This window comes from Paroedura picta, chromosome 5 (assembly GCF_049243985.1).
Source record: "Paroedura picta isolate Pp20150507F chromosome 5, Ppicta_v3.0, whole genome shotgun sequence".
NCBI lineage: Eukaryota > Metazoa > Chordata > Lepidosauria > Squamata > Gekkonidae > Paroedura > Paroedura picta.
Genome location: NC_135373.1, coordinates 31,117,564 through 31,143,097, shown reverse-complemented (window position 1 = coordinate 31,143,097; position 25,534 = coordinate 31,117,564). Strand labels below are relative to the sequence as shown.

Genomic DNA, 25,534 nt, shown 5'->3' with positions numbered 1-25,534 from the left:
GTACCTGCTTCCACAGACATTGTTCATGATAACTGTTGGAGAACATAGAATAATTTAGTAAAAATCCAAGCTCCTGTTCCCACCTAAAGAAAGGGATATATTTTTTTTAAGTTGAGCCTTATCTAAAAATATCTAAAAATACAAAACCTAGTCAACACTGCTTCTTTTATATATGCAATTTTCTCCTGTACACATTGTTTCTGTTCTTGTGCTCTCTTAAAAAGAAAACCTGTGTATTATTCAAAGGCTACAATACAGCAAATTTAATGAAACATCGGAGTTTGCCCTCCATCGGTATGAAAGAACAGTGGGATACAAATGGAAGGCACAGCCTTATAGGATCTGAGTACAGAATAAGATCTTTTTCTATGCCACTGATTTGTAGTTTGGAGAGCCAGCTTGAAATAGTGGTTAGGAGTGCGGACTTCTAATCTGGCCAGCCAGGTTTGATTCTGCGCTCCCCCACATGCAACCAAGCTGGGTGACCCTGGGCTTGCCACAGCACTGATAAGGCTGTTCTGACCGAGCAGAAATATCAGGGCTCTCTCAGTCTCACCTACCCCACAGGTTGTCTGTTGTGGGGAGAAGAAGGGAAAGGCGATTGTAAGCCACTTTGAGACTCCTTCGGGTAGAGAAAAGTGGCATATAAGAACCAACTCTTCTTCTAGTTGATGTAATCCACAAGTGGGTTACAGCCTAAGTCACATGGCTATATCAACAAGGCTTTATTTTCTTGTCAATGTACATAGAGCTGAGCCCTCAACCCAACAGCACGTGAAGTTCTGGTCGACCATACAGGGATGCCAAGACAAGGCTAATCTCTCTCCTCTTGTTCCCTGTCCTGGCAGAGAAACATTTCTTCTCCCTAGTCCACAGACAGAACCTGTAACTGCCTCTAGGTTTCTTATTTTAATAAAAATATACATATGAAAACTCCAGAGAACAGACGAAGAAGAGCATTCCTGAAGCGAACATGTGGCCCTTTGGAAGCAAGGGCCCAATCTTTAGGGGAAGGGAGGGGGGGAAGTCCTGTCCCTGAAAGCGGCAAACAAAACCATTCTTGGCCTGACACAATGGCCACTGACAGCTTCCGCAGTCTATTTCTTCTGTTTGGGAGGAGGTCTGGAAGGGGAGAAAGAAAGAGGAAAGATTGTTAGTTTTTAATGTATCAAAATGTTCAGTAGTAAAAGCGAGTGGCTACTATATGGATGGTAAGAAACATCACCAGCAGGCAAGGCAGAAGGTGTTGACACTCTCAGATTAACTCCCCAGGTATTGGGGGAGGGGGGGATGACACTATGCAGCAGGGATTACCAGCTGGGTTCTGGAAAACCCTGGGGTTGCACAGAAAGCTCCCCAGGGTTATGTGGTCATTCTCAGAAGCTCAGATGGCCACTGATAAAGCTAGACTTCACTGGAGCTCACTTTCCCTCTTTCTCAACAATGGAAATGGCAAATGATTAATGGATTAGCTGGCTCTCACACATTACTTCCACGCTCTCTTCTCTGAAGGGCATGTCACCATCTTCGGGGTTCCTTGAGGCCTAAAAAATATTTCTGGGGTTCCTCTATGATCAAAACTTTGAAAACTGCTATAAGCTAACCAAGAGGGAAGAAATTAACAGAAATGATCTCATGAGGATGACAGAACATCCAAAGATCTTCCAATGTTGAGAGCAGGTGACAATTCCCAAGTCAGTTTCAGTTTACTTTGATATATATTGAAACATGAAACTGACTATTCCTGGCTAAATATAATCAGGAAAACAGGAAGTCAACCCTCCTATTTAATTCCTCCTTCCTCTTCGCCTACCTGTCTGATCTTTCTAGATACCTTTCCTCTATTAGCTTTATGAGGCCACATCCTCCACCTGAGAATTTTGTAGCAGTTCAGATCCAGGGATATACCTCAAAGCTACCTGGACGAGCATTTAAAACTAACAGCTCCAGAGTCAGAAGGGGCAGTACGAGGTTAGGATTCTATCCAGTAGCCTAGGGGTAGTCAAACTGCGGCCCTCCAGATGCCCATGGACTACAATTCCCACGAGCCCCTGCCAGCGTTTGCCTAAGGCTCATGGGAATTGTAGTCCATTGACATCTGGAGGGCCGCAGTTTGACTACCCCTGCAGTAGTCTATAGTATGTGTGGACCTCTCTCCAGTTCTTCCCCCTCAATGACATCATAAGGATATCAAATATCTATAACTCCAGCTTTTGGCTAATACGCCCTTTGAGGCAGCCAATGCAAAACAGAGCGAAACAAAAATCAGTCAAACAAAAATGGGCATTAACAGCAGCCACCAATAGGAAAGGGCAGTAGATCTGGGGCAAAACATTCACTTTACAGGCTGGGAAGTCCTATGTTAAATTCCCAGCAGCTCCAGTTGACAAAATCACCTAGCAAGTGCTACAAATGCTTCTGCCCAAGACCATGCAAAGCAGTTCCCAGTGAAAGCAGGCAATAGCCTGGCTCAGTAAAAGGCATTAACCCAACAGCAGAAAAGAGCAAGCAGCACCTTAAAGACTCATAAAACTTGTGGCACGGTAGGACCCATCATGAGTCACTGCTCACTTCTTGAAATCCAACAAACGTCAAAAGTTAAAACTTAAAGAAACCCCATTTCTGGGAGAATCCTGAATATTCTATATCCCTGAAGAACTTTTTCACCACTCCAAGGCAAAATGCTGCCAGGAAATGTCCAAATTAGGATTCTTTGCTGCGCTGTATCATTTTGGCACCACTGTTCAGAAGGTCCTCATTTGTGAGGCTCTTTCAGTGCCTGGCTGTGGAGGGGGCTCAGTCTCGGATATCTTTGGGGGGCCATAAGTTATGTAATGCTACTTTCTCAAAATAGTACCCAAGGATTCCTGGAAGCTCCCATTTTGGTGCTTAGTCTGAATCCAGATTAAGCTGTTGGCTGAATGAAGGAATGGTGCAATTTCCACCAATTTCCCCTTCTTGTAGTTTGTCCTCCCCTTCCCCATTTCCTCCCTTCCACCCATTTTGCATGTGCTGCCTGTACCCCAGGAACAGTGTTTGACGGGCTGTGGTGGGGTTGGGAGGCAGGCCGGCAGAAAAGTTCTGCTCCACTGATGGAACCAGCCAGTAGCTGGAAATATAGTCCAGACTCAACCTGCAGTCTTTGCCCAAATTTGGGCCAGCCTCAGGCCCCCTCATCAATAATCTGGGTAAATACTGGTGAACCTTATAGGCTAGTGGTTCTCAACCTGGGGGTCGGGACCCCTTTGGGGGTCGAACGACCCTTTCACAGGGGTCACAGCAGGGCAAGCAGCTTGGCCGGGGGGGGGCATTCACATAACAGCTTTGTGGGGTAGATCGAGATAGGGCGTTCATCTGTATGGAGCAGCGGAAAAGAGTGAGATCGCCATGGTGGGACAAGAGGCAGAGCTGAACTGAGTAACCCCAGGAAAAGGCTCAATTTCTATACAATCATGAACAATGGATCTTCACGCCATTGGTCAGTTTTGGTTTAATTTCTGTGACAGAACACTTGCATAATTGTATGGTTGGGGGTCACTGTATTAAAGGGTCACGGCATTAGGAAGGTCGAGAACCACCTATCTAGGCAGTGGACTGAATTCCTGAGATAAAGGATGGAAAGTATTCTGGACAAATTTAAGTTTTAAGTATAATGCAAGTGCGCACACCTACTGACTCTCACTGGCAGTTCACGCAACTGTTTTTCTTTGTTGGTGTCTTTGGAGCCTGATTAGTACAGTACAGCCAAGCCCATAAGAGAAGCCATCTTCCCTGTTGGGTGGTAACAATCCAAGCTCAGCTGGTTCTCACAGCCTCAAACCAGAACCAAAAAAACCCAACTGAAGTCAGTCAGGACCGTAAAAGGTTGAATGTCTGAATAACATCATCAGGTCCATTGCAAAATTATATGACCTTTATTGTGCACAACTTAATTGTTTTTCTTTTAATTTTAAAACATACACACACAGCCCATAGGCTATTGCAAGAACAATGTTATGAGCACTATATATATATCAACTGTAGACCTAATGCATTTTGGCCCACGTAGGGCCTTCTTCAGAGGTCTAATTATAACACACACTTATTCATAAAACATGTCCTGGCTGCCTTCAGTCTGGGTTTTTGCGGTTCTAGTTCCAGGAATCCTTTCCCCCTTTTGGTTCTTGTCGCACAGCCTCAAGCCTGCCCAAGCTGCCTCTTATTCTGGACTTGGAGCAAACCTGTAAGTGCGCAAGAACATACCTATACATGCCCACCACCACAGCGTGATCTCGCTCATAGGGCTCCAGCGTCAACTGCTCCTGGGGTTTCATGTTTTCCTGCTGCATCTTCTTCACCTCTGATGCAAAGACTGCCTCGGGCGCTGCTGTTGAATCAATGCAATTAGCCTGGGGGGTAGGGAAGGGGAAAAAAAAAAAGAAGTTTAGGGGAAATTGGACGATGTAGCTGTTAATCAAGTACCCACGGGGAGATCTACGTTTGAATGCTAACTCTGACATGTCCCGCACTCGGATGGCCAAGGCTAGCCTGATTTTGTCAGATCTCAAAAGCTAAGCAGAATCATCCCTGGTTAGTACTTGGTTGTAAGTCCGCCAAGGAAGTCCAGGGTCACTTAGCAAAGGCAGGCAATGGCAAACAACCTGTAAACTTCTCTTGCCTGTCACCTTAGGTCAGATATGATTTTGACAACACTTAATACACATGCTCTGACATAAAGCTGGCCAGCTGATCTTGAACCAGCAAACTAGTGAGTCTAGACCAGGGATTCCCATCCAGAGCTCCTTGGAGTCCTGGGCGTCTGTGAGAGCCAGTTTGGTGTAGTGGTTAGGAGTGCGGACTTCTAATCTGGTGAGCCGGGTTTCATTCCCTGCTCCTCCTCCACATGCAGCCAGCTGGGTGACCTTGGGCTTGCCACAGCACTGATAAAGCTGTTTTGACAGAGCGGTAATATCGGGGCTCCCTCAGCCTCACCTCCCTCACAGGGTGTCTGTTGTGGGGAGAGGAAAGGGAAGGCGATTGTAAGCCGCTTTGAGACTCCTTCGGGTAGAGAAAAGCAGCCTATAAGAACCAACTCTTCCAGGAGCTCTCCAGTCTTTCCTCTATATCTTGCCTTGATGGACTTAGCTACAAACTATCTCTAGCATTGTCGTGAAAGCAGGGAACCAGCCACTGGGAAAGGGGGTAGAGCCTGGAGACCTACTCCGGCTTCAAACTGCCTCCTTTCTCTCCCCCATCAGTCCTCCTCGGGTATGGCAGGGAGGCATGGCCAGCTGACATCCGTTCCTGCCTGGTTCGAGGGCCCTTTGAAGTATGAGAAATATTTCAGGACTCCTCCACAATCAAAAGGCTGAAGAAGGCTAGCCTAGACTACAACACAAGGGTGATGGCAAAAATAAAATGGGGAAAGGAGAACTGTATACAAACCACACCATTCTCCTTGGGGTCAAGCCCGCCTGGCCTCGGCCAAGGCCAGGGCCTTTTTGGTCCTGGCCCCTACTTGGTGGAATGAGCTCCCGGAAGAGCTGAGGGCCTTATGGAACCGATTCAGCTCTGGAAGGCCTGTAAGACAGAGCTCTTCTACCATGTACTTTATTGAGGCCAGGATAGTGACATATTTCACCTTGGGCTCTCGAAACCTCAAAATCTGGAAGCGTCATGCTGCTAGAATATCTCAACTTGAATTAACTGTGGTTATGTCTTTGATATTTATATATCAATGACATAGCAGCAGTTACCCACCCCAGCAGGGACACAACTTATGACCACATCCCAGGCCAGGAATTTGACCAGGAATTTGAGTGTGACCATCGATGCCTCGTTAACTTTAGAGGCACAGGTCAAGAGGTTTGCTTCCACCTTTGCCAGGACCAGCTACTAGCGCCCTACCTGTCCCCAGAACATCTGGCCACAGTGATCCATATGATGGTCACCTCCAGAATAGATTTCTGTAACTCACTCTACGTGGACCTGCCCTTGGGCTTGATCCGGAAATTACAACTGGTCCAAAATGCAGCTGCTAGGGCCTTACAGGAACACCTTGGAGGGCCCATACCCAGCCAGTGCTGAGACAGCTGCATTGGTTACCGGTTGCTGTCCATATTTGGTTCAAGGGTTTGGTAATAACCTTTAAGGCCCTATGCAGTCTGGGACCCATATATCTAAGGTTGGATCTAAACATGGCAGACAGAGGGGGATACAAGTTTGCCAGCCAGACCAGTCATTAATCCTGAGAATGCCTGCATGGGAAACAACGCCCCACTCCCATCAGCTGCAAGGAATATGCACAGGAGCAACATAAAACCTGAGCTAGGATCAGATTGTGAAGACAGCTGTTTAAGAAGGCTGGCTCCCAGAGCATGTGCACACCACTAGAAAAACTTCTTTTGACCAAAACCGAGATGTTACCTTGATAGAAATGACAAAATGCCCCCCATTCTTCAGGAAGTTGTGTGCGTTCAGAGCCACAATGCGCGACTGGTCGGGCTGAGCCACATCGGCAAAAATGACATCCACCATTCCTGTGGAGAAAGGCATTGTATAAGACACCGGGATTGGCAAGCTGCCAATCTCCCCTACCTGTCCGTCCTCCCTTTTTCCCCTTTTTAAAAATCTGAGCCTGTTGGATGAATTTCCCATTTTGTTTTTGGGGAGTCCTCCCCCCCCCATTTTGAAAGAGAGAAAAGGAGAAAAACACATCTGAACTGGACACAATACTCCAAATTAGGTTTAACCAATGAGGAATAGAGTGGTATTATAACTTCTCTTGATTAGGGGTTCACAAAGTGGACGGTACACCCCCCCGCCCTGGGGTAGTAGAAGAATCCATGGCTGGTAAGGATTTGGGGAGCAGTAGGGGGATGGCAGTAGGGGGATGGCAGCTGCCTTTTCCTAGCGAGAGCCGTTCCAAGGTGGCTTGCCATTGTCTGTCACTGGGTAGCAATGACCCTGGACTTCCTTGGTGGTCTCCCATCCCAGTGCTGACCAGGAGCAACCCTGCTTAGCTTCCTGAAGAAAACGACAGCTTCAGAAGATGGGCTGGATGGGCTCATATTCCTGTTGCGCTTCTTCCCTCCTCAGACTCTATCCTTCCCAGGTTTCACCCCAGATCTCCAGGAATTTCTTAACCCAGCGTTGGCAACGCTTGCCCAACAAGTCTCCATCTTTGAGAGGCTGGAAAAACGTTATCCTGCTTGCTCCTGGCCATGGGATTTTTCATTGCTTCTCTTTCTTTCCCCATCTGTCTTTCTTTCCCCATCTGTCTTTCTCCCCAATGAGGGTTTGTCTCAAATGTTTGGGTGGCTTTTACAAAGGTTTTTTTTTTCCTGACTAAAATATGGCCGCTGCACAACCACCAAGAAAGTGTAGGTAATGCTGTGTGTTTTCAATCTGCAGTAAACCCAACACTGGCAAAGACTTGCCTATATGTGTGTGTGTGTGTGTGTGTGTGTGTGTGTTAGGGAGGGGGGGGATGTGTCCTGGGAGCCAAAGGGGAGCAGCCTGAAAAGGTTTGGGAACCATGGCTCAAAATTTAATATTCCTGTAAGAAGTTAGACAGCCAGTTAAAGCTAGACAAAACATATTCTATAGTCTTTGTATTTTGTCTAGCTAATGTCTATTTACAATGTTGTAACCTATTGACTTTTTGGCTACTTATTAACTGTGTATAAGATTTTCATATTTATGTTTTGCTGCCTGTTCTACATGTAATAGTTTGAAGAGCAGACATTTTGCAGATACAACAACATTGCAATTAAAGCTTATACTTTTGATGTGGGAGCATCTACTGGCCCGTGCCCCCTGAACGGAAGTGATAATGGATATTATTATTATTATTGTATTTATACCCCGCCTCCCCCCGAAGGCTCGAGGCGGCTTACATAACCCCGTCCCCTAAAACCATAAAATAACAATAAGATCCCATACATTTACAATAGTGGCAACAACGATGTCTTAATCTTACTCATTTGGTTTCTGCATCCTCAACTGCAGGAGGGGGGGGTGACACTCTCTACCGCCAGTTTGTGAGGGGGGGGGCTGATCTTATCACCCAGCCTCAGCTATAAGCCTGGCGGAAGAGCTCCGTCTTACAGGCCCTGCGGAATGCTGGTAATTCCCGCAAGGCCCTCAGCTCTTCTGGGAGCTCATTCCACCAGCTTGGCGGAATGATGTCTGTTAGTCCCTCCCCAGAGAATATGCCAGTAGATGGAGGCGGCTGTGGGGCCGGCAGGCGAGGTGGTGGCAGAGGACCACAGAAGATGGGCGGCAGCAGCTGGCAAGGCCCAGCGCTGAGCCCTGCTTGCTCCATCACTGCCAGGATGAAGGAGTCGGGGCCGGGAGCAGGCCCGGGGGATATGGCTGAGGAAGCAGCAGAGGAACACAGGATAAACACATGTTCCCACATAACCTGTGAGAATCTGACAGTCAATAATTTTTTTATTCGGAGTCTAGTAGCACTTTTAAGACCAACAAAGATTTATTCAAGGCATGAGCTTTTGAGTGCAAGCACTCTTCCTCAGACTCTGAACTGACAGTCATGACAGTAGTTCACAGTCTGACGAAGAGTGCTTGCACTCGAAAGCTCATGCCTTGAATAAATCTTTGTTGGTCTTAAAGGTGCTACTGGACACATGGAGTTTTATCTACATGAATGTCTCTTACCTGCTTCTTCAAATCATCCATGAACAGCTGCCATCAGAGCATTCCACAACTACAGGTTCTGCAGGGTCATAAGAGGCTCAGAGAAGAAAGAACTTACCAATTAACATGCGGTATTTGTGCGGGTGTCGTGCATCCTCGATGACTGGGATAATGTTGGTCCGCTTCTTCGCCACATTGATGAGGTCACGGCCTGAGCGGTGGGAGAATTCCACAGCATATACCAGCCCCTCCTACGGTACCAGAAATGGGAACAAATGAGAACCTGTGCTGGTGGCCTCTGAAGGCCCAGAGTAGGCGTTGTGAAACCCTGAGCTTTTTTTGATAGCCCTGGATGGGTTTCCTAAATGGGTGGGAGTAATTATTTTTGGACCATAAGGAAGGCCGAGCGTCAGAGAATTGAGGCTTTTGAACTCTGGTGCTGGAGAAGACTCTTGCGAGTCCCTTGGACTGCAAGGCGAACAAACCGGTCAGTCCTAGAGGAGATCAGCCCTGCCTGCTCCTTAGAAGGCCAGATCCTGAAGATGAAACTCAAATACTTTGGCCACCTCATGAGAAGGAACGACTCCCTGGAGAAGAGCCTAATGCTGGGAGCGATCGAGGGCAAAAGAAGAAGGGGACAACAGAGAATGAGGTGGCTGGATGGAGTCACTGAAGCAGTAAGAGCAAACTTAAATGGATTCTGGGGAATGGTAGAGGACAGGAAGGCCTGGAGGATCATTGTCCATGGGGTCGCGATGGGTCGGACACAACTTCACAACTAACAACAACAACAACAACTATTTTAAATAATTTTTTAAATTGTGTTAACCATTTATCAGGTGATAGGACCAAATATGGTCATATTACCCCTGCAATGGCAATAACAGGCCTACAGGCGGAAGGGGGAGGGACCCCAGGTGGGTCTGTATACAGCTAAGCTTCCCAACCATATTCTGCATGATTGTGACTCTTCTGTGGTTTCTCGAAGCCTGAAGAAAGTTTCAGGGGAATCCCGACAGTAAAAAAAAAAGTCGAGAAAGGCTGGCCCAGAGCCACCAAGCACATTGCCTCTGCTATACCCGTATTCAAGAATCGTAACATCCGTAGATGCAGTGACATTAAACGTAGGCCACATACAATCCATATTCATTATAGGGCTACGTGTCACAAGTAACTCGATTGTATGGATTTAAAAAATCCACACAGGGTTGGGTCCTTAGGGCGAAGGGAGCTGTCTGCAAACACTTGAGAAACCCCGGGGTTGCAGAAAAAGCAATCATAAGTCTGTGAATCTTGGAGGTGGACAGAAGAAATCCCACCCCCTGCAATTCCTTGCAAGGCACCACCTTCGCCTTAATTGGTAACTACCAGCATGAACAGATGCTTGGGAACACCAGGACCTGAATGGATCAGAGGTGGGAGGCACACGTTTGTAGAAAAGGTTTAATTCAATCCTGCTTTTTTGCCCAATTCAGGGTTGCCCAAGGCAGGGTCATTCAGACCTCTGAAGAGGACCACTGTGGTTAGGTAGGTTCAGATATGCCCAACCCCAAGCTGCATAAGGCGGTGGTTCCCAAACATTTGGAATACAAGGGCTCCTTCCCTTCCCCAGTCATTACCGTTTACCCCCCAGCAGCAAGCTGGGTCCTCATTTTACCGACCTCGGAAGGATGGAAGGCTGAGTCAACCTTGAGCCGGCTGCTGGAATTAAACTCCCAGCCTCATGGGCAGAGCTTCAGGCTGCATGTCTGCTGCCTTACCACTCTGTGCCACAAGAGACTCTTTAAGAAAATACCATTAAAAAAATCAAAATAAAGATGCATGTGTGGATTCCATGGCTCACTTGCAATAACTCCACCCTCCAGAATGTCTGGCCCTCCCAAGATGGAGCATAGCTTAAAAGTTAATAACCGACACGTAGAATTGGGCCCAGACATAAACCGGAACCAGTGTACATGAGAGAAGACAGGAGTGACATGGTCCCTATGACCCACTCCAGTTACCATTCTGTACCACCTACAGCTTCTGGACAGGATTCAAGGGCAGCCCCATGTAGAATGCACTGCACTAATCTAATCTAGATGCCAGCAGGGCATGATGCACAACAGTGACAAGATCCTTCCTGCCCAAGAAACAGCTGCAGCAACAATCAATAAAAAGTACCACTGGCCAACGCTGCTGCCTGTTCATTTAACGGGAGGCCCAGGTCCAGGAACACCTGAGGAATGAACCAGTGGTTTCTGGGAGATGACATCAGAAAAGATGAAATCTCATACATGTACCTTCTCTGCTGTAGTTCCCACCTAGTGAAGGCTGGGGACCACTGGTATATAGGTTGTGGATACTAGGATCCTGTCGCGGAAGTTTGTACCATTTAATGTGTCACGTTAATATTTAAGCTTTGCTTCAGCTCCGTTGTTGGACTTCTGCTTTGTTCTACAACTCTAATCCTATTGCACTGCTTACTGAATGTCCCATCCATTCATTTCACTGACTCCCCATGTTACCTGCCTTCAAGTTCAAGTAAGAAAGGCAGATGGTAAATAAGTAAATAAATAATCCCATCATTGGACTCTTCCCCCCCCCCCACCCCATCATAGCACCTCAGTTTGGGGGAAACTAAGTTTCACCTTGGATTCAAGTGAGGAGCCATTGAACACAAACTCAGCTCTCACATCAGTTCATCTTTTAGATATGTACTCTAATTTGCTGCTATTCAGATTTTACCTAATGCTTTAAAACAGTGGTTCTCAACCTTCCTAATGCTGCGACCCTAGAATACAGTTCCTCATGTTGTGGTGACCCCCAACCAGAAAATTATGCAAGGATTCTTTCGCAGAAATTAAACTGAAACTGACCAATGGCGTGAAGATCCATTGTTCAGGATTGTATAGAAATAGGTTTTTTTTTCTGGGGATTCTCAGTTCAGTTCTGCCTCTTGTTCTGCCGAGCTGTGCCACCACCTGGAGCGCCTGGCAGGAGACTGGAGTGGCTGGCGGCCCAGTGCGGGCGCCTGCAGGAGGAGCAGCAACAGTGGCAGCACCCCCCCTTCCCCGGCCAAGCTGCTCACCTAGCCGCAACCCTTGTGAAAGGGCGATTCGGCCCCCAACAGGGTCCCGAGCCCCAAGTTGAGAACCACCACTTTAAAAGCTAATCTCAGCAATAATTGCCCAATTTGAAGAAGAGTTGGTTCTTATAAGCCGCTTTTCTCTACCCGAAGGAGTCTCAGAGCAGCTTACAGTCGCCTTCCCCTTCCTCTCCCCACAACAGACACCCTGTGGGGTGGGTGAGGCTGAGAGCCCTGATATCACTGCCTGGTCAGAACAGTTTTATCAGTGCTGTGGCAACCCCTGTGGTCACCCAGCTGGCTGCATGTGGGGGAGCGCAGAATCAAACCCAGCTCACCAGATTAGAAGTCCGCACGCCTAACCACTACACCAAACTGGCATATGGACTCTCATTAGCCCTTCCTGGCCACTAACACTCCTCCTCAACCTATCTGTACTGGTTGAAGCCTATTATTTTGCTGCACCTGAAGAAGTGTGCATGCACACCCACAAGCTTTATGCCCTGGATTGAACTCTGTTGGTCTTAAAGCTGCCAGTGGACCCAAACCTTGTTCTGAGTGCTACCCACGTTCCCTTCAGGGGCCATCGCATCACGGTTTGAATTGAGGCCACCCCAGCCCCAACTTACCGGTCCTACAATATCAGAGACGTGAGAGACGGTCGTCCCCGAGGCTGCTCCCAGGTACAGGACTTTGGCGCCAGGCTTGATGTGGATCTGATCGATGCCCCCGAGGATGGCGGCTGCCAGTTTAGAGCGGAAGGGGTTCCAGGCTCGGTACTCCACCTTCACTTCCCCATCCTGAAGAGAGAAACCTATGTGACAGGACTTCTCGTGCGGGACCCGCAGGTCGGAAGCACTGCACTTTCCCAGGATGTCCCCCGCCCACCCCGACGCTCTTGTGATATTTCCATCCTGATTTTCAGACAACTGCCCTCAAAGGGGCTATCTGCAATCGATAGTTGCAGGCCTCTCTCTTCTAGAGAACCTGGCCAAAAACGCAGAAGGCAAAGAAAATCTACACCCTTCATCACAGCCACCTGCTTCCGAGATAACTTGAAAGAAATTGAACGCAGTTAGAAATTAACCTAGTTCCAGCTACTGATCAACAGAAGACATCTAGTTCTTTCCCTCTCACTTTTTGGCAAGTGGGTGGCTGCCAAAAGGAGTCCTTTTTGGCCCTAGCCTGGTGGAATGAGCTCCTGGAAAAGCTAAGGGCCCTGCCAGAATTATCAGCTTCCACAGGGCTTGCAAGACGGAGCTCCTCCGCCCGGCATAGGGTTGAGACCAGGTTGAGGTCCCAGAGTTGCTATCAGCGGATACTCTAGAACTAGTGAGATCAGGACCCTTGCTCCTAATGAAAGAGCTCCTGACTGCAGCTGGACAGGGGATGGGAGATGGGGAGTGAAATCCAATAAATAGCCATCTTTTAATGCATTGAGGGGTTTTACAGGTTGGGTTGTTTTATTCCCTTATTGTAAACCACTGATAGTCTTTGAGAGCAGCGGTATATAAGTCAAAATATAAATAAATAATAATATGATTCAGTGGTCCCAAAGGAAGGGGATCTGATCTCTCTCTGCCTGCAGGGACATGATTCTGCCATGCCCCCCACACTCTTGCTGACCATGCCACCCACCTCCACAGAAATCCTTTTCTCTCCGTAAACAGACTCGCCTGGCACGAGGTTCCGGGTCACCAAGGCATCCTCCTTTCCCCGGCAGATGAAGACGCCTGCAGATGTGGAAGAAAAGAGGACCTGGATTATTTGGAGTCTAGACAGAAGACATACTTGGCACTAGTTTTGCTATGGCAAAAAAAAAAAATGTCAAGCATCTGTTATGTTGTTAGGTGCGAAGTCGTGTCCGACCCATCGCGACCCCATGGACAATGATCCTGCTGGCCTTCCTGTCCGCTACCATTCCCCGGAATCCATTTAAGCTTGCACCGGCTGCTTCAGTGACTCCATCCAGCCACCTCATTCTCTGTCGTCCCCTTCTTCTTTTGCCCTTAATCGCTCCCAGCATTAGGCTCTTCTCCAGGGAGTCCTTCCTTCTCATGAGGTGGCCAAAGTATTTGAGTTTCATCTTCAGGATCTGGCCTTCTAAGGAGCAGTCACGGCTGATCTCTTCTAGGACTGACCAGTTTGTTCGCCTTGCAGTCCAAGGGACTCGCAAGAGTCTTCTCCAGCACCAGAGTTCAAAAGACCTAATTCTTTGACGCTCGGCCTTCCTTCACAGCCATACATTGGAACTGGGAAGACCATAGCCTTGACTAGACGCACTTTCGTTGGAAGGGTGATGTCTCTGCCCGAGGACTAAACTGTCATTATGTCTTCAGGAGAGGAAGCAGAAATGTCACTGCTCCACCACTCTCACAGGCAATCCCTGCTTTGCCCTCCCTCTTATGCTGTTCCTGGGGATTCAGTGATCTCCCGGAAACAACTTTTCACAGGATTGCAGCCAGAGTCCACCGTGGCAAAGTCTGCCAATGGTGAGATAGACAGCAATGCTCTGTGGTCAGCAGCAAGGGCCAGGTTCACACACGCATGAGAATGCTGCTGCAAAAAAGACCACCCAACTTTGAGTGGAAATCTTCGCTTTGGAAGGCTGGCTTTGTTTGGTTTGATATTGAATTAAGGTGATCATATAATATTGTTTAGAATTGCATTTTACATAGAGAGAAAGCCAACTTGGATGGAATTCCCCCCATTAGATCCTCTTGTTTTGCTTTCTGTTTTTGTCTTATGTTTTTTATACCTTTTGTGTCATTTTTTACTGGTCAGATCAATACTGTTTCTTCTTGCTACATCTGTTATCAGATGGTTTTGTTCAGTTGTTTTCCTGGTGTGTTTTTTGTTTATATGCGTATAATAAAACTAATCACATCTCTTAAAAAAAATCACTTTGGAATGCTATCCTGTTTCAAAGCTACCTGCAAACAGAGAAACCAGCACAGCAAGACATGAGGAGAGGCAGAAGCTATCTCCATGCTAGGCTGACTTTGTCTCTGTGTGGGGACCTGACATATAAAAGAACAGCCGAAGCTGGCATCCCTCCCCTACTGCCTCATTCCGATCTTGTTCTCTTGCATGTGTGAACCAGGGAAAAGCACACCACCTTTCCCCTCAATTTCAGCAGCTTCTAACTCAGAGAAAGCCTAGCCAGCTCTCGGGATAGCAGCATTACCGGTACTCCAAGAACTTGACTGGCTCCTAGTTGAATTCTAGTTGAAGAGGCACTTTGGACCTCAACAAGGGCCAGGGCCTTTTCAGTCTTGGCCCCCACCTGGTGGAATGAGCTCCCCGAAGAGATCAGGGCCCTTCCGGAACTTCCACAATTCCTCAATGCCTGCAAAAAGGAGCTCTTCCACCAGGCATTTGACCCATAACTGACCCATAACATCTACAGGTTCCCCCCCCCCCAAGACTGAGAGGTCGAACCTACCGAGGGAGTGTCAAAGTTATTATTGTTGAAATACTGTTCTAGTTCTAATGTTATTGTTGTTATATTGTTATGTTGATACTGATACTGTTCCATGTAAATGTTCCAAAATGTTTTCTGTAAACTGCCCCGAGCCATAGGGAAGGGCGGCCTAAAAGGATGCTTCATCATCACTCATACAACCGAGGCTGAAAACCTCTGAGCACTGTGTAACCATTGAAATGTTTTAGTGTTTTATCGTGAGTGGCCTCGAGCCGGTACCTAGTACCGGGAGAGGCAGGATATAAATCTTAAATAGATAAACAGGGCTCTGGATTTGAAACCCTGCCTATCAAGCTTCCTAAACAGAACAGAGAGCTTGTGTCTGTCTTACTGAGTCTTATGCGACTTCAAGGCCTTGCCAAGGAGCCAGGTGGAGGTTTGGAAAATAAAAGTACGGGGTCCAGTGGAAACAAGCAGCTCTACGAATCCTCACCTCAAGTTATCAGGAAGCTACCCTGCAGAAAGAGCTTTTATTGATTGCATTTAAGTGTTTTCTTCAAAGGAGGAATTGAATGATAGCAGGTAATAATCAACGAAGCCTCTGAGATTTATTGCAGCATCTTCACAACAGAAACAGAGGAGAGCTTTGGACTAAAGAGATCAGGGTCCAGTCTGAAAACACGTAACTCAGCTATCTTGCTATAACTGAGCTGGTCTGGATCTGGTCATACAGCCAATGCAGTCGCTCTTTCCAAAAATAAACACTCCCCACCCCCCATTTCTTCTGAGTTATCTAAAGCAGGGGTAGTCAACCTGTGGTCCTCCAGATGTTCATGGACTACAATCCCCATGAGCTCCTGCCAGCGTTTGCTGGCAGCCCCTGCCAGCGTTTGCTCATGGGAATTTTAGTCCACAGACATCTGGAGGACCACAGGTTGACTACCCCGGATCTAAAGGGCCAGATTCAAGATGCCTCCTTAAATGGAGCCCACAATCGACGACGCTCAGGTCAAAACAGCAACTTACCTTCATGCCTGTGGGGTTCTACTGTAACCTTTTTACCGCCTTTAAAGCCCCCTCGCCCTCCGCGGAAGCCCCCGCCTCGACCGCGGCCACCGCCTGCTCCGCGACCTCCTCGGAAGCCTCCCCGGAAGCCGCCTCTTCCACCTCCTCGAAAGCCTCCTTCTCCTCCTCCGCCTCCTATAGATGAAGAGTGTGGGAATAAGAGCCATGAGAGCAAGCAAGAGAGGCACACACAGCAGGGGTAGAAATAAGCCACACATGAATGGGCAGACGACCCCCCCTCCCCAAAACTCCCTGTGGGCTTTACACAAACAAGGCTGACCGCTCCTGAAATCACCCAATCAGTTGTTCATGTAATTTAGTGTATTTTTATTTATTATTAGATTTATACCCCACTTTCCATGACATAGTTAGAATTCTATATGATTTAGTTATGCCAGCTAGAACAGCAGTTCTCAACCGCCACTGCTCTGCGATCCCTACAACAGGGGCGGTGACTGTGTGCGTGCATGTGTGGTGGCGCGCATGTGCGTGCGCCACCATCACTCCTGCTGTAGGGGTCACGGCGCAGTGGCGGCATGGCGCTGGCCTTCTCCACACCGCCTCGGGGCTTACCAAGGCAGCGCGGAGGGGGCAAGCGGAGGCCCCCCAGGAAAGGCCAAACGACCCCTCGAGGTGTCACAACCCTCAGGTTGAGAATTGCTGTCCTAGAAGATCTAAAAAAATGTGGAAAGGCATAATACAAACCTTTTAAACAAGCCACAAGTTCCTGCACATACAAAGTATGGATGATTTATTCATTCATTACCAAATTTACAGAACGCTCCTATCGGGCCTGCTGTCTCGGGGCGGTTTACAGCATTTAATAAATACTTTGAGATTAAAATAATTAAAAAGTTAAAACGATCCAACGATTGGTGACATCCCTACGCTGCTGTTCTCATTAGGAAGCCGGCGGGAAGAGCCATCTGGATTGCAGCCTCAAGCATAGGCCAGGCGGTTATGTTTTAGTTCCTTTAGGGCCCCCCAATGTTCACACAGGGAGCTCATTCCACCAGGCAGGGGCCAGGGCTGAAAAAGCTCTGACCCTAGTCATGGCTAGTTGGACTTCTTTGGGGCCAGGGGCTACCAGGCAATTTGTGGTTGCTGAACGTAGCGCCCACTGGGGGGGGCATATTCAGACAGGCAATCCCCTAAGGCTTGCTGGGCCCAGATCTGACCCTTTCCTCCCCAGCTACAGGACCTCCGTCTTCAAGGGGTTCAACTTCAAGCTACTCCACCATCGCCTCAAAAGTCCCAGCCCACGAGTCCAGAGGGGCATCTGGCCAACCATCCATCAGGAGACAGAAGTGGATGTCATGGGCATATTGGTGATACTCAAGCCTATAGATCCAGATCGCTTGGGTGAGAGGGCTCATGAAGATGTTAAATAATGTCAGGGAGAGGTGCTGATTCTTTCCCCCCTAAAGCACCCTAACACAACAACAAACAGCAATCTGAGAAACTAGGACTCCCACCTTATTACGTTTCACCCCAATACCCTTCAGTTCTGCATCCTGCTTTTATATATTAACATAAGTGGAGAACCCACAAAAATTTACAAGGAGGATCTCTTGTCTACCTGCTATTTCTTCTTCCAGGTCCCTGAAAGATCCCAAAGCCTTGCCTACTACCTTCTCTCCTTTTCATCTGCCACCTAACCTATGCTTATCTGCCCTCATCTTCTGCTTTCCCTCCTCTCCTCCCCAAGAAAATGATGTAGAACCTGCAAGGACTTATGGGGGGAGGGGTACCTTACGTTCATCTACATCCCCTTCTTCTATTTATGTCACCTTCTCCTGGTAACTTCTTTTTCTTCCTTTTCTCCTTAACATCCAATAACCTACCTACCTTTTATTCAACTCTCCGCCACATCTTTTAATTCACTTATTCACACCTTTCACCTTTTAACTGTCTTACAGCATTCTTCTTTCCACCATTTTACCTCCCACCATGAGTTTCTGTGTCACAAGAAGTATTTAAGCCTAGCTGAGTAGTAGGAAGTCACTCAAGAGGTTACTATTGGACCTAGCCCCTATAATTCCTCTTTCAAAGGCCAAAACAGACCCGGAGAGGGCTCTGCCCCCTCCCACTGCATTTTATTAACATACAATAAAGCAAGTCTTGAAGGCTGGCAGTGCTGTTGTAGTTGCCTAGTAATAGGAGTGTAGAAAGAGCTGCCTGTGGCTCCAGTCTCTTGATTTAAGTAGCTGCAGATCTGGTCATATTTAGAACTAGATATTCTGATGTGCAAAGCAACTATGAAAAACAAAGACTACACCAACCCACCCATCCCCGCGTCCCCTTGAGCTCTGGCACTCACCCACCTGCCCACAGCTAATGACTGCAAGAACATGACCTTCAAACACAAATATTTCCATTTATCCCATCCCCAGCATGCAAATCCAAAGAGGCTTTTTCTAATTTGTAACATTTATAAGCCAACATTTCATCTTGGCAACTGGGACCCATGAGCTGCCATCATGAACAAAACACAAACTTTGTTTAAAGCAGCAGTTCTCAACCTCAGGGTCGTGAACCCTTGGCGGGGGTGTCGATTGACCTTTTCCCAGAGGTCACCGCCAAGGCAGCCACCGCCGTGACTCCCTTTCCAATTTAGGCTTGTGTTGCTCTGGCACAAATCAGCCGCTTCAGCGATCTGACGCCCAGAGCGGCAAGCGCCACGGAGGGGCAACGCCAGAGGCAGCACCACGCAAGCACAAAGCACGTGGGCTCCAGCACCGCCCTTCCCCTCCGTTGGCCACTTAGGGTGTTGGAGACTGCAAAGTTTGCATTCGTAATGCTGTGGCCCCCCCCCTTTGCATCGCCGCTGCTCTGCTGCTGCAGTGGCAGCAGCGACCCAAAAGGGGTCACAGCATTAAGAAAGTTGAGAACCACTGGTTTAAAGTATCTATAAAGCCATCTTTCTCCTGAACTCAAGACCTCAGGCATGTGGAAAAGCAATCTAAAAACACTTTACTCCCTCCACCAGCCGGCATTTCCCCTCTGTCCAGGCTTGGATCACCATCAGCTTTCTTGCACCCATCTTTATTTATTTTTAAATTTTATTATATTTTTATACTGCCCTCCCTCACGGCTCAGGGTGGTTTACAATATGAATTCATTGCTACAGTACAAAGAAGTCGAGCTTAATACGTATTAACATTATAAACAGGATGTCAGACTTTCGTGAAACCCTGGGGTTTCTTGACAGCCCTGAAAAAGTTTCCAGAATGGACATGTTGACTGCACCCCCCTAATGGCCAATGATTGATCAGGAAGTGGTGGGAAGGGCCCCGGGTGGACATGCACTTAGCTATGCTTTGTAATTATACCCTGCATGATCATATCACTTCAGGGGATTCTCGAAGCCTGAAGAATGTTTCAGGGGGTTCTCAAGGGTAAAAAAGTTGAGAAAGTTTGGCATAAGTGTTTAAACTGTTAACTATATACCTGATTGTGGAACTGTTGTTAGACGGGGTGGCCAGACTAAAGATTGCCTTGTGCTATGTTTGATTAATGTATCTGGTGGTGGGGAGGGGGTTTCTGAGGGGACCCTAGTTGGTGGTGCTGTTTTCATTGGCCTCAACTGAAAACTTGGCAGAAGAGCTCCATTTTGCAAGTCCTGTGTAATTGTGCTAGTTTGGGTAGGGCCCTCATCTCCTCTGGGAGCTCATTCCACCAAGTGGGGGTCAGGGCAGAGAAAGCCCTGGCCCTGGTTAACACCAGAGGAGATTCCTTGGGGCCAGGAATTAGCAGCCTGTTGGAGTTTGTAGAGAGCCTCTTGTGGCGCAGAGTGGTAAGGCAGCCGTCTGAAAGCTTTGCCCATGAGGCTGGGAGTTCAATCCCAGCAGCCGGCTCAAGGTTGACTCAGCCTTCCATCCTTCCGAGGTCGGTAAAATGAGTACCCAGCTTTGCTGGGGGGTAAACGGTAATGACTGGGGAAGGCACTGGCAAACCACCCCGTATTGAGTCTGCCATGAAAACGCTAGAGGGCGTCACCCCAAGGGTCAGACATGACTCGGTGATTGCACAGGGGATACCTTTACCTTTACCTGGAGTTTGTAGACCATAGCACTCTTTGGGGGGCACAGGCACAGAGGCAGTACACAGGGCCTACACCGCGTATGACCATGAAGACCTTAAGCATGATCCGGCATTCAACTCATAACCAGTGTAGCTGTGGGAGTATAGGCTGAACATGGGCCCTCCAGGGTATTCCTATGAGGACTCTGGCCACTGCATTCTGTACCAGTTGGAAGTTTCTGGACCATGAATAAGGGTAGGGCAGCGTAGAGTGAAGTACAGAAATCTGTTCTAGAGGTGGCCATTGCATGGATCACTGTGGCTAGGTGCTTTGCAGCCAGGTGGGGCACTAATAGCTTAGCTTGGCACAGGTGAAGGAACACCGTGCTACTCTTGTGATCTGCTCCTCCGTGGAGGAGGAGGCATCAAAGATCATGCCCAGATTCCTGGCTGAGTGTGCCACTGATATCTGTACCCCATCCAGGTAAGGCCATCGTGCTGCCTCACTGGGATCCTTCCTACTGACCCCACAGGACCTCAGTCTTGGAAGGGTCGTTTCTGAGAGCTCTGCTTGAGCCATCCCATCAGTGCTTCCAGGCACCTAGCTAATGAGTCTGGGGGTAAATCAGGATGGCCCATCCATTAGGACAGGGGTAGTCAAGCTGCGGCCCTCCAGATGTCCATGACTACAATTCCCATGAGCCCCTGCCAGCGTGTGCTGGCAGGGGCTCATGGGAATTGTAGTCATGGACATCTGGAGGGCCGCAGCTTGACTACCCCTGCATTAAGAGGAGCTAGGTGCCATTGGCATATTTATGACATCCCAGTTTGAACATTCAGACCAGTTGGGTGAGAGAGGACATAAATAATAAGATGAATACAATGAATAAAACTGAATAAATGAATAGAACTGGGGAGAGGACTGCTCCCGATGGCACCCTACATGGGAGATGGCAGTGGTGTGACTGGTTCTCTCCAATAGCTACCCCTGTGTCTACGACCCCCAAGAAAACAGTACATCCATTGAAGGGCTGTCCCTTGTATCCCATCCTGGAAAAGCCAAAGAGAGAGAAGATCCTGAATAGAAGGCTGCTCCAGAAGCAGAGGGCAACCACTAAAAAAGTTTCTCCTGGTCTGTTGCCAAACATGCCTTGGATAAACGGAGCAGTGAAAGAAAACATTACTAGGACAGAAAAATAAAGGTGCCACACCAGAACACACAGGGAGAGATAGTTCTTCATGTATGGGGGGTCACAGGTCAAGAAACGACTTAAATGTAAGCAGCAACATTTTTAATCAGACCCAAACACTACGCTGCGAGAAACCTGCATCATCTGCCACGCTACAGCAGGAATACATGTACCATCGCAAGCTGGTTTTACCCCTAGCAAACACCAAAGCGCATCTTAAACAAAAGACTAGCAAATACAAATAAAATATAATACAAGCATATATATTTTAAAGCAAAAAGAAAAGTAACAATCAACCACTCACCTCGTCCTCCTCGGAAGCCTCCGCGTCCGCCACGATCCCCAAACCCACCACGCCCTCCACGCGGGCTGAAACCTATATAGCATGCCAGAAATTTAAAAAGAAGCAGCGGCAGCAACAGTTAGCAAACACGTGTCCGAGTCCTCCCTCCCGGCCTCCCCAATTCCCACGTGCGCGTATTACCCTACTAAGACAAACCGAAGGTACTTGCACCGACCCTTCCCCGCTCCCGCTCCTTCTTACCGGGCCGCATAACTGGAGCGAAGGTAGGACCGACTGGGTAGGGAACCACGCGTGCAAAACTCTCGGAGAAGAAGAGTCTGCAGGAACGCGAGTTTAAACGTCAGAGGCGCGCCGGAAGTACAATAAGAAGCCTGGGGGAGCGCGAAGGCTTGTGGGAAATGGAGTCCCTCTGACCTTGCGCTTGCGCAGTTGTGCGGGTGTGTCTTTGGCCTCCGGCTAATTATGGCGCTCCACCCCGTTTCCCCCCCCTAACAAGAGATGGGGTCATTACGCTTTGTTCTACAGTGTAGAATTATACAGTGTAGATTTCGCGGGTTGAGGCGTCGTGAATTTTAATGCTATCTTCATCAGTAGTGACGGCCAGGTTACCTTTGTGTATGGACAGAATTCTTTCTAGGGCTAATTCAGAGTCCAGCGGCACCTTGAAGACCAACAAGGTACCTTTGAATAAAAGTTTGTTGGTCATCAAGGTGCCTCTGAACTTTCAGTTTGCTCTGCTGTTCCAGACCGACACGGCGACCCGATTGAGTCTTTTTAGGGCTGCCAGTCTGCAGGTGGGGTCATCCGGAGTTACAGCTGATCGCCAAACTACAGATAAACCGTTCCTAATCTTGTTGGAACACGAAGCTGATGCTAGCCGCTCGGTTGCGTCTGACTCTTTGCGATCCTAAGGCACAGTTATCGCTGTTTTGGGAGTTAGGGTTAGAGCCTGAGAAGAGCGGGGGTTGGGGAGGAGCAACTTCAGTGGCATTTAATACCATGGAGACCACCTTCTAAAGCAGCCATTTTCCCCAAGTCAACTGATCTTTGTCCCCTGGAGGTCAGTTCTAATAGCGGGAGATCTCTAGTCACCACCTTGAGGTTGGTCACCACATCAATTCCTCTGGAGCAAATGACTGCTTTGGAGAGTAGGCATTACAGCCCACTGAAGTCCCTGCCCTCCCACCCCCAAATCTATAGTAGTTTTCCAACCTGGATTTGGCAACACCCCCTGATGGTAGCTAGGGAAAACCTGGCAACCAACTTGGTAAGAGAGCCAGCTTGGTGTAGTGGTTAGTAGATTCCTAACTCCTCCTCCACATGCAGATAGATGAGTGACCTTGGGCCAGCCACAGTCCTGTTAGAACTGTTCTTGCAGAGCTGTTTTATTAGAACTCTTAGCCCCACTTACCTCACAGGGTGTCTGTTTTGGAGAGAGGAAGGGAAGGCGATTGTAAGCAGCTTTGAGACTCCTCCGGGTAGTGAACAGTGGAGTATAAAAGCCAACTAATCTTCTTCCCATCGCCTCTTAGCCATGTGTGCAACTCTGTATGTGCTCTCACTACACCTTAGCATGCCCTGCCTCACAGGTTATTTTAAGTTCTTCCCCTCTCGTTTTAGGCAGTGTTGGATAAAAGTGTAGATTATATAACCCAGGTCTTGGTAGCTTTGGGATTCCTCAGTCACTACTTTAGCAAAGCTAGATTGCCATTTATTTGAACGTATGAAGCTGCCTTAAACTACAGCAGACCACTGGTCCATCAAAGTCAGTATTTGCCTACTCAGGCTGGCAGCAGCTCTCCAGAGTCTGAAGCCAAGATCTTTCGCATCACCTCCTACCCTACCTGATCTTTTGAACTTGGAGATGCCAGGAGTTGCACCCCAGAGACCTTATGCAAGCAGATGCTGTCCCCCTGACCCATAGCTCCTTATTTATTCCCTTAATATATTTGTACCCTTCCTTGCTCCCCAGGGGTAACCCAGAACGGCATACGTCATTCTCCACCCCATTTTATCCTCATAGCAACCATGAGGATTAGGCTAGGGTGAGTGTGATTGGCCCAAGTCACCCAGCAGGCTTCCACGGCACAAGTGGGGATTCAGACCTAGATCCCCCAGATGCCAGTCAGACATTCTTAACATGTCAGTTCCCTGTTACTATTGTGAATGGCTTCCGGACATTTCTTGATGGCATTTTAATTGACGTTGCAACCTGTTATCGATATACTGCTGTTACTCTTATTAATGTATAATGTTCTATGTATCCCACAATGTTCCTATGTAAACCGCCCTGGGCCGTGTGGGAGGGTGGTATAAAAATCTAATAAATCATGCATGCTGAGCACTGCTTTCTCTCTCCCCTTGTAACCTCTCTTGTACATTGCCTAGTGAAGACCTACTACATGTTTCTGACCTACTTGGCTCTCGACAGAAGAACCTGTTAAGTCTTTCAAGTGCAACCGGGCTCCCACTTATTTATACAGTAGCTAGACTAGATAACAAGTATAGCAAGCACTCTGTCGCTATTTTTTTAGGCCCTCTTCCACCCAAGCTCCTCCACCTACGCTTCCACACCCACTTCCAGTATGTTGATGGTGACAGAGATCAGAATTGCATTATGGCTTTAGTCCTAAATAGGGTCTTGGGAGTGAGTCAGTTTAATTGAACCCTGTGCCCTCTGAGTATAGAAACCTGGTTACGGGGTATGAGGATGTGGAATCTGAATATGCACATGGACCAAAATGTAGCAACAAAATGACACCTTTTGATGTAGCTGGAGAGATTAAGGAACAGTGCTAGCGTAGCCAACAGGTTGATACTCAACACAGTTGAAAACTTGGTACTGTTGAATGGAGAAATTTGTCTTCTATCTTTATCAGAGCATTACAATAATCCAGTGATTTCTATATTGCCTCTGTTAGTTCGGTTATGCAAACCATGGGTAATGTACAATACAGATTTCTCATCTTTAATACATTCATCATGACTACAGACATTTATTTCATGGCCCGTTTTTCTTCTCTAGGGCAGCGGTCCACAACCTTTCGGCTGCCGTGGACAGCTGTGACGGAGTGGGGGGAGAGGGCGGCCTGGGGCCCCGCGCACGCACGGCATCCCCAACGCAAACGCGCATGCGCGGACTTGCCGTGGGCTCGTTTGCATCTGGCGCATGCGCAAACGCAACAGCCATGCGTGCACGTTCGCGGTCCCGCCAGATGCGCATTTGCGCTGCCGGCATGCCGGCGGCCGCGGCTCCCTCTCCCCACCCCTCCAAGCCGCTAGCAAATCAGCCGCCAAAGCAGCCGATTAGCTTGCGGCCCGGCAAGCTCCTCTCCCCCTCCCCCTCCCGAAACAAGAAGCTTGCTGGGCCGCAAGCTAATCGGCCGCTTAGGCCGCTTTGGCGGGCGATTTGCTTGCAGCCTGGCGAGCTTCTCATTGCAGCGTGGGGGCGGGAAGAGGGAGCCGCAGCCCGGGGGGTTGGGGACCACTGCTCTAGGGGACACGGAGCAGCTCACATAATTCCCCCCACTGTTTGACCTTCAGGATCAACCCTGTGAGGTGGGTTAGGCAGACAGAAAATGGCCGCCCCAAGGTCACCCAGTGAACTTCTGTGGCAGAGGGGTTTCAGAGGTGAGTCTTCCAGATGCTAAGCCAACATCACGCTGACTTGAGGCAATTGTGCTGTGAATCTCAGGATGCAAGTCTGGAAGAGGTAGGGCAGACCTGAGTGCGGTTCCCACTGGATTCTGTCGGGATTTCCTGTAGCACTTTGGATGCTCTGCCTGTAACTAAGGGAAGTGTGATAAAAGCAAGGCAAGTCTACA

The 25,534-nt window shown here is 48.3% G+C and overlaps 1 protein-coding gene across 1 annotated transcript; it reads right to left on the bottom strand.

Moving 5' to 3' along the window:
• Positions 1–710: 710 nt before the first annotated feature.
• Positions 711–22,114, bottom strand: FBL (fibrillarin). Its single transcript, XM_077337085.1, has 9 exons — positions 21,951–22,114; positions 21,711–21,782; positions 16,155–16,328; positions 13,343–13,437; positions 12,334–12,504; positions 8,756–8,888; positions 6,406–6,518; positions 4,243–4,388; positions 711–1,122 (listed from the first exon to the last, which is right to left on the bottom strand). Exons 1-9 carry the CDS (start codon positions 21,958–21,960, stop codon positions 1,098–1,100), a joined length of 939 nt encoding a protein of 312 aa, XP_077193200.1. The 5' UTR covers positions 21,961–22,114; the 3' UTR covers positions 711–1,097.
• Between the last annotated feature and the right edge of the window lie 3,420 nt (positions 22,115–25,534).